This window comes from Chiloscyllium punctatum, chromosome 2 (assembly GCF_047496795.1).
Source record: "Chiloscyllium punctatum isolate Juve2018m chromosome 2, sChiPun1.3, whole genome shotgun sequence".
Classification (NCBI taxonomy): domain Eukaryota; kingdom Metazoa; phylum Chordata; class Chondrichthyes; order Orectolobiformes; family Hemiscylliidae; genus Chiloscyllium; species Chiloscyllium punctatum.
The window spans coordinates 115,560,391-115,579,714 of record NC_092740.1 but is presented as its reverse complement, the minus strand read 5'-3'; the positions used below and the strand labels follow the sequence as shown (position 1 = coordinate 115,579,714).

Here is a 19,324-nt window from a genome sequence, read left to right as displayed (position 1 = left end):
ATTCCAGCTGGCTGAGCTGGTTCTTGTGTTGAACAATTTCTCATTGAACTCATTTTACTTTCTCCAAGTAAAAGGTATGGCTGTGCATATCTATGAAGGCTCCAGTTATGCTGATCACTTTGTGGGGTATATGAAACATTCCTATTCAGGACGCCCATCACAGTTCTTTCTCAGATACACTGATGATATCTTTCTCCCCTCGTTTGGAATTAGAAAATTTAATCTGTTTTGCTTCCAATTTCCATCCTTCCCTCAACTCACCTGGTCTATCTTTGACTCTTCCCTTCTGTTCTTTGACTTTACTGTTTCCATTTCTAAAGATTCTACCCATCAATATCTATTACAATCTCACCAATTCCACAGTTACCTTGACTACACTTCTTCACATGCTGCCTCCATTAAGGACTTCATTTCATTCTCCCTGTTTCCTCATCCTGTCACATCTGTTCTTAATATGCCACTTTCTACACTGGTACTTTCATCTCAGGATTCTCACTCTGTTGATTACAAGGCCTTCAGCCATATCCAATGCATTTTCCACAGGTCTTCCTTCACCCCTCCCCTTCCCCCTAGAAAAACAATGGGGTTCTCGTTCTCTTCATTTTCTGCCCTAAGAGCCTCTGCAATCAAATGATCATCCTTGGCCACTTTCAGTAGGATGCAACAACCAAACACACCTTTCCCTCTTCACCTCGGTCAACATTTTGCAGGGACCATTCCCCCACAAACTACAATCCATACTTCCGTTACTCCCAATATATCTTCACATTTGCCCCTCTAACTCTTTCTTCCTCACTGTACAAGGTCCAAATATATCCCTTCTATGTGAAGCAGTCATTTACTTGCGTTGTTTTTCATTTAAGTCTTCTGGATCTGTTGCTAACAATATGGTCCTCTTCACATGATGACAACAAATGCAAACTGCATTTAAATGAACTGAAGACTTCCCCTCTGTTCAAAAGGCCATCTCTGACCGTGATTGTTTCTCATTTCAATATACCATCCAGCTCTTTTACTGATATTTCTGTCCTTGACCTCCCGTAATGTTCCAGTGAAGTCAAATGCACAGTGGATGATCACCACTTGGTACTTTCCAGCATTCAGCAGTTCAACAATTTAAAACCATGAGTCTGTCCTCCTTTTTGATTACACTCCCAGTCTACTGCTACCTGCAGAACTGACTTTTTTTTTCTTTTTATTTTCTTTTACAGAGGCCAGTACCCCATCACCAAGTCACCCTTTATTTAAATGTGCACAGGACATGTACTCTGACCAGCTAGCCCAGAGCCAGTCACTTGACCTATTTTCTTGAATTAACTCCTGCAATTCATACCTACTATTCATCTACTTAAATATTCTACTACCATTAGTAATCTCCTCACCATCTATTCTAATAGAAGCTCCGCCCTCTTTCCAACAGTATAACAAGACATCACTCTTCCAGCCCTCTCAGTTCCAAAGAAGAGTCATATTGGACTCGGAACATTATCACTGCTTCTCTCTCTACAGATGCTGCCAGACCTGTTGAGTTTCTCTAGCACTCTGTTTTCAATTCAGATGCGCAGTATCCGTTATATTATATTATTGTTGTTTCCGTTAGTGTCCCTGATGCTGCAAAACTAAGGGATAACTTTGACTGCATACTGCTGCTGATCTAATTAATCATCATACAATTTAATGATAGAAAAGGCTCAGGGGTTTAAATGGCCTACTTTTGTTCTTAGTGTTCCCATATTCCTAGTGGGGAGTTTCACCTGCCAGCAATGCATATCGCAAAACTGGCTGACAATTTTCAGACGACTAAAATTAATTTTGTTATCATTTTAACAATATCTGATTTAAGCTTCTAGTGCATTGGAAGGACAGATTCATAAATAGTCTTCTAATTGCCACCTCATCACACTGTTGCAGATCATAGCTAACTTATGACTTCCTGTTTTCATTTCAAAATCACAGTATTTTGCTTCAGTACTGCGTTTTATTTTCAAACACTACATTCATCCATATCCCAAGTAAGATAACCTGAGCCTCTCTAGGCCCAGTTCAAGTCCTTTAAAAAGTTTGAGATTCAAGATCCTTCTAAGAGTGATCTGGATCTAGAATGCATCACATTTTACAAATAGCTGGGAACAAACAAGGGAGTGAGGTCTTCCGAACCACTGCCACCATGATCTAATTCCTTTTATTTTATTCTGTCTCTCCTTTGAAATGAGATTGTATTCAAAAGAGTCATGAAGGGATTAATTCACTTCCTTGAATAACTAATGAATTCTGTGACAGTCCCAACTCTTATTGTCTCTTCCATAGATTTCTCTTTTCAAGAAGGGAATTTAGTAATGATACACCTGGAAAATATGAAGAAAACAGTGCAAAATCTGTTGTGTGAGCAAAATAACTTGATGAAAGAGACAACACAGAGATAAATAGGAAATAAGTTGTGAAGAGGACATAAGAAGGCTACAAAGGGATATAAAAACTGAAAGAACTGCAGATGCTGTTAATCAGAGACAAAAACAGAAATTGCTGGGGAAAGTTCAGCAGGTGTGGCAACATCTGAGAGAAATCAGAGTTAACATTTCAGTTCGAGTGACCTTTCCTAAAAGGAAGTTCTGATGAAGGGTCACTCAACCTGAAATGTTAACTCTGATTTCTCTCCACAGATGCTACCAAACCTGTAGAGCTTTTCCAGCAATTTCTATTTTTTGTCTACAATGGAATATAAAGTGAGTGGGCAAAAAGCTGGCAAATAAAATACAATGTGAAAAAATGTGGCATTGTCCATTTTGGCAGGAAGAATGAAAAAGAAGCATATTATCTAAATGCTGAGAGATTGAAAGGTTTGAATTAAGGGGATTTGGATGTCTTTGTACATGAATCACAAAACATTACAATGCAGATACTACAGTAAGAAGGAAAACTAATAGAATGTATCATTTATTGTGAGAAGTATTGAATGCAAAAATAGGGAAGTTATGTTTCAATTATGCAGGGCACCAGTGAGACCACATCGGGAGTAGTCTATGCAGTATTGGTCACCTTACTTAAGGAAGGATACAAATAAATTGGAAACAGTTCAAAGAAGGTTTATGAATCAAATAACTGGAATGAATAGTTTTGTACTCTGAGCGAAGAGTAGAAAGGTTAAATATTTATGCAATAGAGTTCAGAAGAGTGAGAGGAGATTTAATTGAAACACACAAGACCTTGAGAGGTCTAACAGGATAAATGTAGAGAGATGTCCCTCTAATTGGAGAATTTAGAACTAGGAGGCACTAATTATAAACCTAGGGGTCATCCATTTAAATCAACAATGATGTGAAATCTTTGCTGTCAGAGGATTGAGTGTCTTTGGAACTTTTTTTCCCCTAAAAAGGGTGTGGAAGCAGAATTTTTTTAAACATGTGATAGACAAATTGCTAATAAGCAAGGGGATGAAAAATTATCAAGGGTAGGTGGGAATGTGGACTTGAGGTTATAATCAGTTAAGTCATGATCTTAGTAATGGCAGAGCAAGCTCAAGGCCCTGAATGATCTACTCCTACATGTGGTTTGTAAATATGGAGGTTGTAATAATGGAGATAGGAATTTAAAACACTTGGGAACTGCTTCAGGTTTTCTCAGCTGCACTCTACGTAACGTTTTATTGAACATTTTCCATCAATGAATAAAATATGCTTTTTATATCAAACTACCTTGGACTGCTGAAGAGTATTTATCAATTCTTCATTATCCAGAATGTTGCCTTCTGAAGTAAAAAGCAGCTTCAAAATTCTATCTTCAATAGCTTTCAGTTGATTTTTGTCTGCATTGATTTGAACAATTAATTGGTTTCTTTGCTCCTCAAGTTCAGGTTTCTCGATTCTCACAACATCACTGGAAAAGATCAGACCATCACAACAACATTAAGGGCAGCATGGTGGCACAGTGGTTAGCACTGCTGCCTCACAGCGCTAGAGACCTAGGTTCAATTCCTGCCTCAGGAGACTGACTGTGAGGAGTTTGCACATTCTCCCCGTGTCTGCATGGGTTTCCTCCGGGTGCTCTGGTTTCCTCCCACAGTCCAAAAATGTGCAGTTTAGGTGAATTGGCCATGCTAAATTGCCCATAGTGTTAGGTGACGGGGTAAGTGTAGAGGAATGGGTGTGGGTGGGTTGCGCTTCGGCGGGTCGGTGTGGACTTGTTGGGCCGAAGGGCCTGTTTCCACACAGTAAGTAATCTAATCTAATCTAAAATAACAACTTGTGTAAGGCAGTGCTTCTTTAATATACCAGATCAGTTTGTTTGTAAAGCGCAACCACATAAACAAGCTATTAATGAGAAATATGCCATGAAGTAAACAATTCCTTGACAGAGGAAAGAGGGAGGCAACATCAATGAATTCTCCTAAACACTAATTCTCTCTCAATATGGTTACTGAAAATAGTTCATCAAGTATAATGAAAATCAACACAAAACAAATCCATTTAAAAAAAATATTTAGTTTAAAATGCATAACTTTCTCAATTATGTTTCTTGCATAAAGTAACAGTCCAATATTTGGTGCAGAACGTGACAGTACAAAATGAAGACATTCTACTTGGATCTCCAGACATGCTCAGTGTAACCCTGTGTAATGATATTCTTGACAAAAGGAACACATGAAATTGGGATGTCCAGAAAGCACATCCAAACTATCTTTATTTGTTCAGCCAGCAAAACACCAGCAACATTGGTCCACACAGAAGCAGGAAAATATTTTGGGTTAGTCTAAATCAGTTAATCTGCCATCCTTCCTTTCCTTCCCTTTACTATATAAAAAAAGTATCTACATGTGAAAACAATATGTTTACAAGGTTGAAAATTATACTTGTCTTTATCATTACCTCATTAGTGGATTGATGAAATCAAAGCTCTCTGGAATGTACAACTATGATTTGAAAAATATATAAAATTATAGTCTGGAAATTTTAAGGACAAGGCTTCACTTCAAGACATGAAATGCCTGCAAAAATGTCCCCTAAAAACACTTATCATACTCCTTAAATAGAAAAGGACTTAGTAGTGGTGTGTTCAGCACTGGCACGGGAAGCAAATGAAAGAATGTCACAAACTATAATCATCATGCTACACTAGAGGGAAATATTATGAAAAATATGTGCAGAAAAGCCAAACATCTTACAAACTGTCATTTCAGATTTAATAATTTTCAAATCGAATCTGAAAAATAGCATGTTAATTTTTTAATATTAGGAATTATTAGCTTTAATACGCTTAAACTAGAGAAACTACTAACAATGGCAAATATGTATTTGCACTGTTTTGTAACTTGTCGCTTTTAAAGGCGCAGTATATTATAACAATGTTATAAATATTGCACAGGGAGAAAATTTGTCTAGGTCTGTTTTGGGTCAGCAATTAGCGTTGCGCAGTCATTTGAGGACCTTAACTCAAGCATGCTCAAATTTATGTCTTGGGTGTCCTTAATAAGGCCACATTGTTTCCTTTGGTGAGATTTCCTTCCCCACTATCAGAGAAGTTAGCAACGAATGATTCCCCATAAATTAGGGACATCCTGCAATCATTTAACACTCTGAGAAGCAGGTCTTCCAGTTCTACAGTCTGATTAGCCACCTGCTTTGTGGTGTCATTGAAGTAATAGCCAGCCACCCAAGATGTTGTTTGTGAGATTTTGAGGTGAGGAGGGAAGGACTTTTCAGGAGTTGACAAAGAGACACAGGGAACTCATGTGTTGAAGGCCAGACAGGGAGGTAGCTCCCAGATGGCCCAGAAATGAAACTAAAATAAACCATTCATATATAATGCGAGTTTAAATATTTAAATCACACAGTAAACTTGAATCTCATCAATTCCACTAAGCACCCCTTTACAGTCCCCAAACTCCAGACAGAATTCCCCTCTTTGCTACACAGTTGGTTGACTTAGTTGTAGCATCAATTGTTGGTTTGGAGAATCAGATTACCTTGAGTCTTTATATTGGGCTGTTGTGGCTCAGTGATCTTTACCATTAAGCCAGAAGGCCCAGGTTCAGGTCCTAACTGTGATAGAGGTGTGTAATAACACGTCTGAACAGGCTGTCTAAAAATATCTATCTACAACTGACTATCTCAGCTCTGAATTTCATTTTCAAATTTTAACCAAACACTTCTGGTCTGGGAATGTTAAACTCAACACTGTGTGCATTGGTAAGGATGCAGTGGGGATTTACCAGAATGTTGCCTGGTATGGAGGGAAGGTCTTAAATGGAAAGGCTGAGAGATTTGAGGCTGTTTTCATTCGAGAGAAGAAGGTTAAGAGGTGCCTTAATTGAGAGATACAAGATGATCAGAGGATTAGATAGGGTGGACAGTGAGAGCCTTTTTCATCAGATGGTGATTGCTATCATGAGGGGAGGTAACTTTAAATTGAGGGGTGATAGATATAGGACAACTGTCACAGGTAGGTTCTTTACTCAGAGAGTAGTAAGGGCATGGAATGCTCTGCCTGCAACAGTAGTAGATTTGCCAACTTTAAGGGCATTTAAATGATCATTTGATAAACATATGGATGATAATGGAATAGTGTTGGTCAGATGGGCTTCAGATTTGTTTCATAGGCTGGCGCAACATCGAAGGCTGAAGTGCGCAACATCGAAGGCTGTACTGCACTGTAACATTCAATATTAACACTTTACATTGATGTAACCTAGCTCTTAACAGTTCTAAACTAACTTTCTGCTTTAGGAATAACTGTTTTAAATATCCAATATCAGCCAAAACTTGTAAAACTGAAACCAAACAGCTTTCTTTAAACTATGGGTGTTGCCCCCAGTGCAAACAAAAATTCCAGAACCATCTGAAACCTAATATGTACTTATAAAGCCCAGTGTAATCAAATTCCCATTAGCATCCAAGAATCATCCCTCTCATACTGTGCTTTTCTAAATCACCATGGCTATAGAGAATATTTATAAATTAATAATTAATCTACTTCGTAGACACAGATCAACATGCCATTAATTCAATATGCAAACTCTAAAATAAATAACATTAAAATACATACAAATCACATGCCTTAGACCTCACAAGGAACTTAGTGGACAGAAAGATTGATAGGAAATCAGATATTGATTATTGAAAAGTAAGTTCCAATAAAATGACTCAGACAGAAATATATCTGTAGGATAAAAAAGCACTGTCTCAAAATAGAGAGAAACCATACCTTAGCACCTGATCTTCCAAGCCAGATTTAGTCACAGTGAAGTTGATAATGGTGACCTTTATACATACCTAATGAAAAATGACAAAATAAAATAGATCAAAACATACTAAATACGTGAATGCAGATTGTTTTCATTTCCCTCACATGAGAAATTTGCTCGTTATTTTTTGTTATGGATTAAGTTAATGAAATGAAATAATAGAAAATCAAAAAGTGGAGGGGGTAAGAGCAAATTTATAATGAAAGATGAAATTAAATCAAATTAATTACTCCAGGCAGATCATAGCTTATTGCAATGCAATCTCATAACATTATAATTAACGCTCATTAGAGTGAACCCATGGTTCAAAGCTCTTAACAAACATAGCTCAGATATCACAGACAGGGAGCTTGTGCATTTTTGTTTACTTGAAGGGGAAAGAAAATCTGCCTGTTAATGTCACTTCCCTTAAGAGGCCATGATCCTGGAATTATCCCAAATATTTCAAAAGAATCAAGCTTGTGATGGAGTACTATAGAATGACTGGGTTTGTGTATGTATACATCTGCATGAAACAAAATGTCCATTTCCCAATTGGAGGTATGACATTAAATTAATTTTTCATCGACAGTATGATATTTCTTAAATAATACCGAGGAAAATGCTTGACAACACTGCATCACAAAAAATTCAGGCTTTGCTAACTCCACCATTCCCTCCCTAAAGCCTTGCCATGAGGCGCATACTTAATTAAAAGAAACAAGAATAGAAATTGATGGTGGAATTCTGTATCTTCAAGCTGGTTTAGAGTATTGCTTCAAGTCAAGCTTATGTCAAGAACATAAATCTTGGCAGTAAATAAGTGCCATGAAAGTAATCTTAGAGGAATTCTTCACATGTTGGCCTGAGAGGAGATCACTATGTATGTGCAATGGGCATAGGTTTTACTATTTCTCCATCATTCTCCAGTTCAGTAAGACTTGTTTCATAGTAAGTATGCTTAATATTGTGTGGTCAAGTTGCCAGGTTGGCTTCTTTGTTTGTAGATGTGGATAGGACAATCGTTAGATGCATGGCGATTTTTTTTTGTACAGACATAACTACCAATACAGTTATGAAGAATTCAGTTAATGTTTGTGTAATTGTACCCAGCAAAGGATACTGCTTCCTTCAGAAAACAGAGAAGGGAAGGAAGTTGAAATACCTCTGGTAGATAGTGTGGATTGGACATTTTGGTCGTCATGTAGAATTTGAAGTTTTTGTCGTAATCAATGTCTGTGTCTCCCAACCGCATAAGTAATCTGCCACCTGTCATAAATGTCTGATTTAGAAGAATTGGCTCCAGAGACGGATCCAAGCTCTCCCTCAGCTATAAATTAAGAACAAAATATGAAGTCAACATCACAAATGGCAATTGCTTTAATGTGACAATAGATAAGCAGAGATACAAGTTTATATCCATGGTGTTGCTCACATTGAGTTAAAGGATATTGAATTTTATGCTCATGTAATCAAATAGTTATTCCGATGAGGCATTCCTCAGAATACATATATCTCCTCAAACTGCTTCAGTGTTGCCTGATCATTTTTTCCATAGTCTTCTCTTCTTTATTGATATGTCAACACTCTTATATAACCCACACAACTTGTCATTACTTGACTCTTTTCCACCCCATGCCTTATTTGACTACCATGGTCTGTGAAGTATGATTCCATGAATGTGATTATGTCAGGTTGCTGCTCAATCAAACTGTGGCAGAGCTATCCCAGATTGGCACAAGCCCTCCCCCCCAGTTGTTGGTAAGGAAGACTTTGCAGGGTTTTGAATGGGTGGGTTTGTTACTATTTTTTGTGGTGCCTAGGTTGACAGCAGGTGGCCCATCAAATTTCATTCCTTTCTTGTAGAGTGATACACCTGAGAGGTTTGCTAGATTGTTTCACAGGGGAGTTGGACCCACAAAAATTCCATCCTCAATGATCCGCACATTAGTACAAAAGACCAGACTGAAGCACTTAAATGCATTTTCAACTGGAAGTGTCAAGTGGATAATCAGTCTCAGATTCTTCTTGATGTCACTATCATCCCAGATGCCAGTCTTTAACCAATTCAATTCACTCTGTGATATCAAAAAATGACTGATATGAATTTATTGACAATCCCTACTTTGGTGGTGGTGAATTACTGGAAGTAGACCCATAATGGTGTTGGAAGGGGAATTCCTCCGTTTTGAACCAGTGATACTGAGGCAACACATGAAATGGAATAAGAGTTGGTAATTTGGCTCGTCAAACCTGATCACCCTGGCTGATCTGATTTTAACCTCAACTTTCCTGCACATCATTAACAATCTTTCACCTCCTTTATAATCAGCAATCGATCTATCACTGCTTTAAACATATTTAATTATTCCGTTCCACTGTCTTTTGAGAAAGGAAATTCTAAAGACTCACAACACTCACAAAAGTTTCCCTCTCAAATGGGTTACCCCTTGTTTATAAACTATGATTGCAGTTTGAGTCTCTCACAAGAGGAAACATGGTTTCCATATTCACCCAGACAAGTCCCTTCAATTAAGCTGCATCTGCACTCCAGAGGATACAGGGTTTAGTGTTTCTGTCTAATGTTTCTTCATAAGGCAATGCTCTCATTCCGGTATTAGATTAGTAAACTTTCTCTGAATTGTTTCCAATGCATTAACATCCTTCCCCAGATCAGGTTTCACCAATCTCTTGTACAACTGAAGCATAACCTCCTGCCTCCCCTCACAATAAAACATAACACTCTGTTAGCTTTCTTGACTATTTTGTCTACCTGCATGCTTACATTTTGAAATTCATGCATTAAGACACCTAGTTCTCTGTATCCAGAGCACTGCAATAGCTCATCATTTAGATATTATGCTTCTTATTTCTTCTTTCTGTCAGGATGGAAAATTTCCCAAATGCATTTCCCACTGACTTAATACATCCAAATCCCTTTGTAGACTCCTATGTCCCCTTCACAACCCCTGTGGCAACACACTTGTGACAATCCTGCTAGCTAGAAAAAGACTCATTTATTGCTTCAACCAGCTTCCTGTTAGCCGGCCTATCTTCTATCCCTGTCAATACGTTACCCCCAAAACCAGAAGATTCTATTTTTCACAATGATCTTCAATGTGGCACCTTATGAAAAGTCTCAGGAAACCAAAGTAGAATATATGTACTGGTTCCCATTTATACACAGAACAAATTACTTATTCAAAATCTCCTATAAATTAAACAGGATTTCTCTTTGACAAAATCACACACACTCTGCCTGATTACATTGAACTTATTGAAATACTCTGTTGTAAAGTCTTTAATGACTTCTAATACTTTCACCATAACAGATATGAAGCTAACTGGCCTGTAGCTTCTGGTTTTCTGCCTCCCACCATTTTTCAATAAAGTAGTTATTTTAAAGATTTTCCCACCTAAATTATTTAATTGAGTGTAATTAGTTTTGGAAAATTAAAACCAATGCATCAACTATGTCATTAGCTACTACTTTTAAAACCTTAGGATGAAATCCATCAAGTCACAGACACTTGTCAGCTTGAAGTTCCAACAATTTACTAAATACTACTTCCCTGGTAATTGTAATTTTCTTGAGTTCCTCCCTCCCTTTCAATTACTCATTTACATATTTCTGAGCCATTAATTGTATTTTCTCCAGGGAACATGAACATAAATTATTTTCTCAATTCATCTGCTATCTCATTATCTTCAATTGTTAATTCCTCAAACTCATTTTTGATAGGGCCAGCATTCACTTTATTAAGTATTTTCTTTTTTAAATATTTGAAGAAACTTTTTCCTATATTTTCAAGTCAGGGGCGCGAGTGGCTTAGGCAGAAAGTTGTAGGTGATAGTATTCCAATATATCTGCTGGTCTTGTCTTTTTACATAGTAGTGGTCATGGTTTGGAAGATGCTAAGGAGCCTGGGTGAATTTCTGAACTGCACCTTGCTGACGGTACATATTGCCCCTAGATCAGTGCTGGGACAGAGTGAATGTTTTGTGGAATACGCCCCAGTTCACTGGAGGACTGCAGCTTTACTAAAATTCAACATTATCTAGCATAAACCGGCCTACTTGATTGGCACTCATCTAACACCTTCAACATTCATTTCCTCCATCACAGACACAGAATGGCAGCAATTTGTAGTACCTATGAGATGCACTGCAAATTCTCACCAAGTCTCCTTAGACAGCACTTTTCAAATATGCTACTTCTGTGAAGCAGATGGAAAAAAAGCAGCGGAGCATGGGTACCCCACCACTTGTAAGTCACCTCCAAGTTGCACAAAATCCTTCTTCACTGTTGCTGGTTAATGTTCAAGAATTTCATCTCTAACAGAACTGTAGGTGCACTTACATCAAATGGACTGTAGCAATTTAAGGCAGCTCAGTATTACCTCATCCATGCAATTATTGATGGGCAATATGCCCCCACTTAGCCAAGGACATCTACATTCTATGAACAACTTTAAAAAAAAACACCTTGTGGAAATGGGGAACATACAACCCATGGTGGGAGACAATCTTGCAACAAATATTGGGAACAGAAGATGAAGCATGGAAAATAATGAGATTAATTTTTGTTTCAACTAAAGTGTGAAGTAAAATATGGCAGAGAAATGCATCAGGATAAACATGAAATGCACATTTATTGATAGCATTAATATTAATAATAAACAGGAGTTGGAAGATAGGCAGTTGCAAAGCAATCGGGGTGACACTATATACAGCAAAATGCATCAACAGGGCAATCAAAGAAATGAATTCCTGGATTCTAATACCATAGATCTAAGACTTAACACAATTTCTGCAAATCTGCTCATTTATTGCAAAAAGTCTAAATCGGTGACATTTATTGTTACTTATTCTGCAATCAGGTCTGTCAAGTACAAGCGGAGAGGTACTAACTCTTCGTGGGGAATTGATACTGACAGCCAGAAGGTTAGCACTAAGTGACAGTGTTCTATCACACTCTTGATTTGGAAATTATCAGTATTCTGCCTTTTTCTTTAAAAGCAAGATAAATTAATGTGCACATCTGATATTGCAATACCAGGGCCCAGCAAACCATCTCTGCTGGCTTGCCACATCAGCCTGACTCAGGGAACAACTAATGGCACTGTGCGCGCAATACTAGGCCTCAGCCTTCATTAACAATATTCGGTGAGGGCATGAGGCAGCTTGCTGGTCCACAGTTTGGTTCAGCATTAGTGGCCTCTGCCAAGTTACTGAATCAGAGGTAGATCATCAAAACACAGTGGAAAGAAAAGTATAGGAAGCATGCTTGTGTGTGCATACACGCAAGTGCACATGAACAGGGGATGTGACTGCATAATCCAGAGAAAGGGGAGCAAATAAAGACACACCAACTGCTTAGGGACTGGAAGGCAATTGATCAAGAGACTGGGTGAAAATCAATTTGATAACTGAAAGGATTGAGACATCAGTGGACTGGTTGTTATGGAAGACGCAGCGAGATGGATGGAGGGTGCAATGGGTTGGGTGGAGTGATTTGCAGTTGGGGGACAGAGCAAGAGACAATGAGCAGGTGCTCATTGTTTTGGCATTAATAATAATTAGAGCTAGAATGAGAACTAGCAGTTCTGCAAATATATGATCCATATTCAGGAAAATGTTATCATTTTTAAGTGTAGATTTTTGGTCAGGGAGCTGTAGAGGTCTCTTTAAAGGTTGAACAATTACATTGGATATAGACATAAATTCTCTCGAATGCAGCTCACACAGAGCTCAAACAGATGACAGGTACCTATTTTTTGTATACAGAAGGTCCAATACAAGCATTTGAACACCGTTGTCTATGTTTTTGACCATGTAAATCTATTTGGTGGTGCACTTCCTGATGGAAGCCTACTGTCTATTCAATGTTTGAAAGCCATGTGCGACACCATCAGAGTTATGTAGCTTGAAGTTTGAGAGTTGCAGCTCTACGAATATAGCATTTTAAAATATTTAATATACATTATTACCTATTTATTAATAAATATTATGTCAATAATAGATGGACAAGAATATGCAAGTGGGTGTTATGGATTTCCAGTGGACTCATTCAAGGTAAAGAAGATCATGCAGATTTTGTAAGGAATAGACTGCTTCACTATGTAAAACATGATCATTTGCTTGGTAACATAATTTGTGAATTTGTACCTCCTTAAGGCAAGAAAGTACTTCATTTTAAGTGATCGGAAGTTCATATCAATTGGCTTAATTGTTTATTCCTGAGAGAATTATGAAAATTATTAAATACTTGCAAGTTTTAGATTTGAGATCAAAAGCTCCATGGCTCAACAACAGATTTCTTAATATCATTTATGTCTACACCAAAGAGTGATGCCTCAGGTGTGATATCTTAAGTACAACATACCAAATGTATACAGTCACTTTTATACACAAAGTTTAAAATACATACTTTGATTGTACACTTACTGATATGCCTGAATAATGCATGGACACTGAGTTAGTTAAGTGGCATGAGAATTAAAATCAAATAAAGGGTAAATTTACCTCTTCCAATAGCACTGGCATTCCAAGACGAATACAATTTTCCAAAGTGCGTAAGAAGCCGGAGTCTGTAAGCTTAATTACCTTTAAACCATTTTTAGTTTCCATGTTTCTTATCCAGCGATTTGCCTTTGTAAACAAGTCATAATTATAAATGCATTATCAAAAACTTCACTTAAAATGTAAACATTCACATCCTCCAAAAGTAGTGCTGAGGTCTGTCACTCTTTCACTGGCATTTATGACCAATTGGACTTTGATTTTGAAAGAAGTGTGTGCAGAGTGAAAGGCCAGTCAGATTGACAGTTTGAGAACTACAATTTGGACTTTACTCATACCCAGAAGGTTACCATCACAGTGCCTTTTGCAGCTGATCAACTTCTACTCTCAGCAAACAGGAAACCACTGTCCACATCACTGCATTATTTAATCAGATGCACTTTAATATGTGGCTCATTGTGAAAGCAAAAAAATTGCCAAAAGAGAACGTTGGTCTGAAAGAGGAAAGAAAGTCCAGGGAGGAATTATTTTCTGCTTACATGTGGTTTCATTGTCAATGTTAAAAAAAATACTTAAAACCATTTTGCTACCTGCTAATTTCACACTATTGGCATTTCCTAGCCAACAGAGTTCTGGTACTTTTAATCCCTTTCTTCCCTGAGCCAACCCAGGAGGTCATTGACAGTGGGATATACAATAATATTTTCAAATTGTACATGAATAGTGAAAGGACTAGTAATTTGCATAAGGATTTAGGAAAACAAAATATTGGTTAGTCTACAATAGAAGTACAATCTAGAGAAGCACCAGGAGGTGGATAAGTGAAATCAGAAGAAATGATTCATTAAAACCTAACTCATAGGTATAGATAGATAAAGATTAAAAATTATGTTTTAATCTCCAAGGGGGAACTGTAAACCAAATTTATTAAATGATGCTCAAATGAAACAGTTATATACAAGATTTCAGTTTTAGTAACTTTTATTTTGAAATGAATAAGAATCAAAAAACAAATTAAACATGGATGTCAAGGCAAATCATTTTTAAGTGGAAAGACATCACTTTAAAAAGTTCATTTTTTGGACAAAGGTTTATCTTACACAACCACAGGGACTCACATCACTTCCTGCAGTAATGTGTCACAACATACACTTCCAAATTTGTTATTTTAGTCTCTAACATGTAGGTTAACTTTTATCCATTTAATCAATTCGGCCTTTGAGTTCTCTGGCAATCATATTCCATCCAAAATCTCCAAAAGTAGTCAGCATCCAAACAACACCCTTGCTGAAAATCCTTATTTATGTTCATGACAGTTTTGATGAGACTGACTTCTCAGAGACTGCTGTAGCTGTCATCTTTAATAAACCCTATAAAATGATCTGGTTGGCTATGACAAAAATGAAGCATAAATGTTGAATTACACAAGTCACAATTTCTGCCCACACCTAACTTCAATTTTATGGCCATTTTAATTACAGTACAGAAAGGGAGCACTTGTAAATGGGCCTTCCATCTTCTTCCCTTGCTGCAGGTTTTCTATATCTGCCACTCTGCTTTGAATCGAGCCACTTTCCATCTGTATGTCAACTTCAATTCTGCCAATACTGCTTCCATGCCAAAAGTCACAAAATCAGCTGAGCAAATATTGTATATTATTCAAGAAAATTGCAATTGATCCTTTCACACTTCATGTCATCTCTTAAAAATACCCTTCAAACATTCTTAAAACCAATTATACATTCCACAGACAGTAACAAGAAATTACAGATTTTATTTTACTGCACTGCTCCTGGGTCTAAGCTATCACAACAGCTAATAAAATGACACCACAAGAAGCATGGAATATATATTTAAGTGGTATTCCATCCTCACTTGCAATTCTGGAGAAAACTTTTAGCTTTCACAACCTTCTGGAGAGTGGTGAGAGAAAGATATTAGTAAGATATTAGTGAGATGCTCAAGCCATTTTAAGGGGTCGGCCGCATTTCGAAATCAATTAATCAGCGATGTAAGAAACTTATTAGTTCTAAGCCAGAAAGGTAAGGGACTAAAAGCAGGGATGAAATAATCCTGAGGGGTGAAGATCAAATCACAAGCTAGCTGCAGGCTGCTGGAGTTGAGAAGGATTAAATCTGAGAACAGACAGAAGCTTTTTTAAAACTCAGAAGCCTGCATATTTTCAGTAAGGGCAGCTAGTTAGGATGTTCAACAATAGGCAGATCATGACTTGGGGCAAATTGACAGATTCCTTATGTACAACAACAATTTGCATATTTAAGTCAAATCCCACCTGAAAAGGAGCAGATCTATCTGCTGCACAGATGAAGGCCTCAATGAAAATATTGGTGGGTGAACACCAAGAATACTAAGCCCAGGAACATTTGGGACGTTTGTGGCATTCTCTGCCAAAACCCTCAAAACTAGGGACAGTATTTTCATTTTGGGTAAACTACTTTTCAAAGGATCCAATAGTCTTAGAGACAAGGAGTCATTCCTATTGCACTGTATTAAACTCACCAAGGCTCCTCAAACATGGGTCAAAAGTAACTTTTGAATCAGAACATTAGAGTCAGAAAGTTCATACCAGAGATTTTAGCAGTGATCAGTCAAATCTGATCACTATCAAACTTGGATTTAAAAAGTGTTTGGCAAGATGAAGCCAATTTGAATTAGTGCGTTTTGAGAAGTTTTGTATATGGCATCTGACTTGATGTGTTTGTTGATAGAGTTCTGGTTCATCTACCACTCCCTGAGAATAATAACCGGAAATGACATCACCAACCCAAAGAAACCCAAATAGATAAATAGAAAGCAGAAATCATCAGCAGTGCTTTGCCCGGAGGCCCACTGAAGATGTTACCCAGCAGGGTGAAAAAACGTCTGGAAATGAACCTTCCAGCTCTGCACAGCGAGCAAACCTACATCCAGAATTTTGAATTATTTAGACTGTGTTATTTCAGATGAACAAATCCAACAGTTATAGTCGGGTTTATTTAATTCAGTTGGTTTCACTTTTTTGCATAATAATAGAAAATAAGTATGTGCTATGCTCTGACAATCATTTAACTGCCTTATTTTGTGTAACTAAAATTTCAACTGTTCTAACTCTCCTGCTGCATCCTAAATATTTATTCTACTAAACATTTCTATGAACAGCTTCCCAGTTACAACCAGATTGCCAAAGATCCTACTTTTATCTCACTGTGCTCACAACAAACAGGTTGCTTAGTACTTAGTAACTTATGTACAATGAATATAACGAAATAGGAGCAGTAGTAAGCTTCTAGGCCCCTCAAACTCGCTCTGTCATTTAGTAGGATCACAGCAACAAAATTGGTGCCACCGGATTATTGACCATTTATACAGGCTAAAAGAATTCCTTTTCGTATTCCTATCTTTTGGACATCATCAGCACTTTATTCATGTGTTATCTCTGTCTTCTCAAAAATCTTCAGTATGCTTTGCTTACAAAGCCAAAATTTAGATGGAGGTCTTTTTCCTATCTTCTAACTGTAAAAATGTCTGAAGTGGTCCAATACTATTGAAAATATGTATCTGTAACTTTGATAATGAGGATAGATTCTAATGTGATACACCAGTTAGTTATTCTTTCACTTACTGATTCCAGTGGTGTGTTTCCAGCGTTCATATTTATTTGAGAGAAAAGTAGAATAAAAACATTCACAAAGGTTCAGTTGACAACTGCATCTTATGACACATTCCCTGTCTGCACACAGTTGCTGATGTAATCACATCATTATAACCATTGTAAAGAGCAGCTAGACAACTCTGATAATTGATACCATGCTTTAAAAAAGCATTCCTTAATATTTAGGACAGATGAAACGAGAAAATGTTATTAAACTTTTCTAGAATCCACACAGGTTTCCTGTACAACATTATTGAAGACAGTGAAGAGAAACATAAAATAACTAAGTTTACAATGGAAACAAACCCCTCATTATTATTAAATCATTATTAAATTCTTAACGTACCTGATCCTGTGGATCGATCATCAAGGGCCACCGATGACCTCGTTTCACGAGAATGCCATTCTCAGTGGAAACATTATCACGGGGTAGACCATCAGTGTTCCATTGACGAATCTCAAATGCATCACCTAAGATGTTGATGAGACTGAAGTCTGCACTGATCGGAATTTCCAGTTCTTTGCAACCATTAATCCAGTCATCTATTAGCTGTTAGTTTTTTAAAAAAAGTTGAAATTGATAATTGTAAAACACAATTTGACAGAGATTTTGTTTTACAGTGAAAGTGGATCAATTCCAAATATTCAACAACTCTAAAAGTGAAAAATGCAATGCACTAGAGCTAATTTTCTAAACTGCTTCACAAACTTCTGCATTACAGTCAAAGTCAGACTACAATATTGGGTGTTTCTGAATTCTGCAGCAAGTAAACTATGAAAAGTTAATAAAGCAAAAATATAAAGTTGCAAGGTACCTATCAGTAAATACTATGGCACAGCATGGCATGTCATTGTAACAGATCATGTGGCTCAAGCAGTACATACCAGCTTCCGGGCCTTCTTCCCTATTTTTCCTCAGTATCAGCTTGCATTGCTTTCTCTCTCAAATGTGTATCAAGCTTCCATTTAAATTAAATCAATACTATTTATCTCAATTGCCCCATGTGCTATCAAGTTTTATGTTCTCACTATTACTTGGGTAAAGTAGTTTCTTCTGAAGTCTCTATTTGACTTCTTTTTAGCTATATTATAAAAAGGTATGCCATTGAAACCCTTTAGCTTTATTCTTCCTAACTAGTGAAACACTCACACTAAATTTATTGTACATTTCTATTCTTTAAAAAAACCTCTACCAGGTTACACCTCAGCCTTCATTTGTCAAGAGAAAATAAACCTTTCAAGATAGGTAAAATAATGATGTTCTCATATTAATTTGCAAATCCTTTTTTGCAGCCTCCCCACCATTTTTTGAGATCCTTTTTATAAAAAGGTAACCCATAATTGCACACAAAACTCTAAGTGTATCGTGACAAATTTAACATAAAACATTCCTTAAGAACTAGTCCTAAGAATTAAACTTAATGTGTTGTTATAGCTTTACTGACCATGCAACAAGAGGGAAGAGGTTGGAGTGAAATAAAATCAATATGCAAAGTTAAATGAGCATAAAGGTTTTCTTCAGCACATCAGAAGACAAATGTTTTTAATTATAAGCATTTTACTGCAAATAGATCTGCCTGATAGTTCTGAGTGTGAGGATTTGTCTACCAGTTCCAACATTAGCAACTCTTCTCCCTCTTTTAGTGCTTTTTCTCTAACTGTTCACATGCACTACTCAAACCATTCTTACTGGCAGTGTATAACATTATGCCACACAATACAGTACAGGAACAGACTCTTCGACTCACCAAGCCTGCACCGATTCCTAATCCTGCTACTTATTTTGCCCAAGCCTGGTTTTTAATCCCTCTATTCACCTCCCATTCATGTTTCTAACAAATATGCCTTAAACATTACTAATGTGCCTGCTTTAGCCACCTCCACTGCAGTGTGTTCCAGGCGCTCACACCATCCATGTGATTTTCCCCGTACTT

At 37.2% G+C, this 19,324-nt stretch overlaps 1 protein-coding gene across 1 annotated transcript in view; it reads right to left on the bottom strand.

The window, feature by feature from the left end:
* The window catches only part of dnah6 (dynein, axonemal, heavy chain 6), a 310,227-nt gene that overhangs the window by 92,266 nt on the left and 198,637 nt on the right, over positions 1 to 19,324 (bottom strand). The window contains exons 56-60 of the mRNA XM_072587520.1: positions 17,737 to 17,940; positions 13,742 to 13,867; positions 8,382 to 8,546; positions 7,198 to 7,265; positions 3,693 to 3,873 (exon numbers count right to left, since the gene is read on the bottom strand). Of these exons, the coding sequence (XP_072443621.1) occupies positions 3,693 to 3,873; positions 7,198 to 7,265; positions 8,382 to 8,546; positions 13,742 to 13,867; positions 17,737 to 17,940 (744 nt within the window). The remainder of the gene's footprint in view (positions 1 to 3,692; positions 3,874 to 7,197; positions 7,266 to 8,381; positions 8,547 to 13,741; positions 13,868 to 17,736; positions 17,941 to 19,324) is intronic.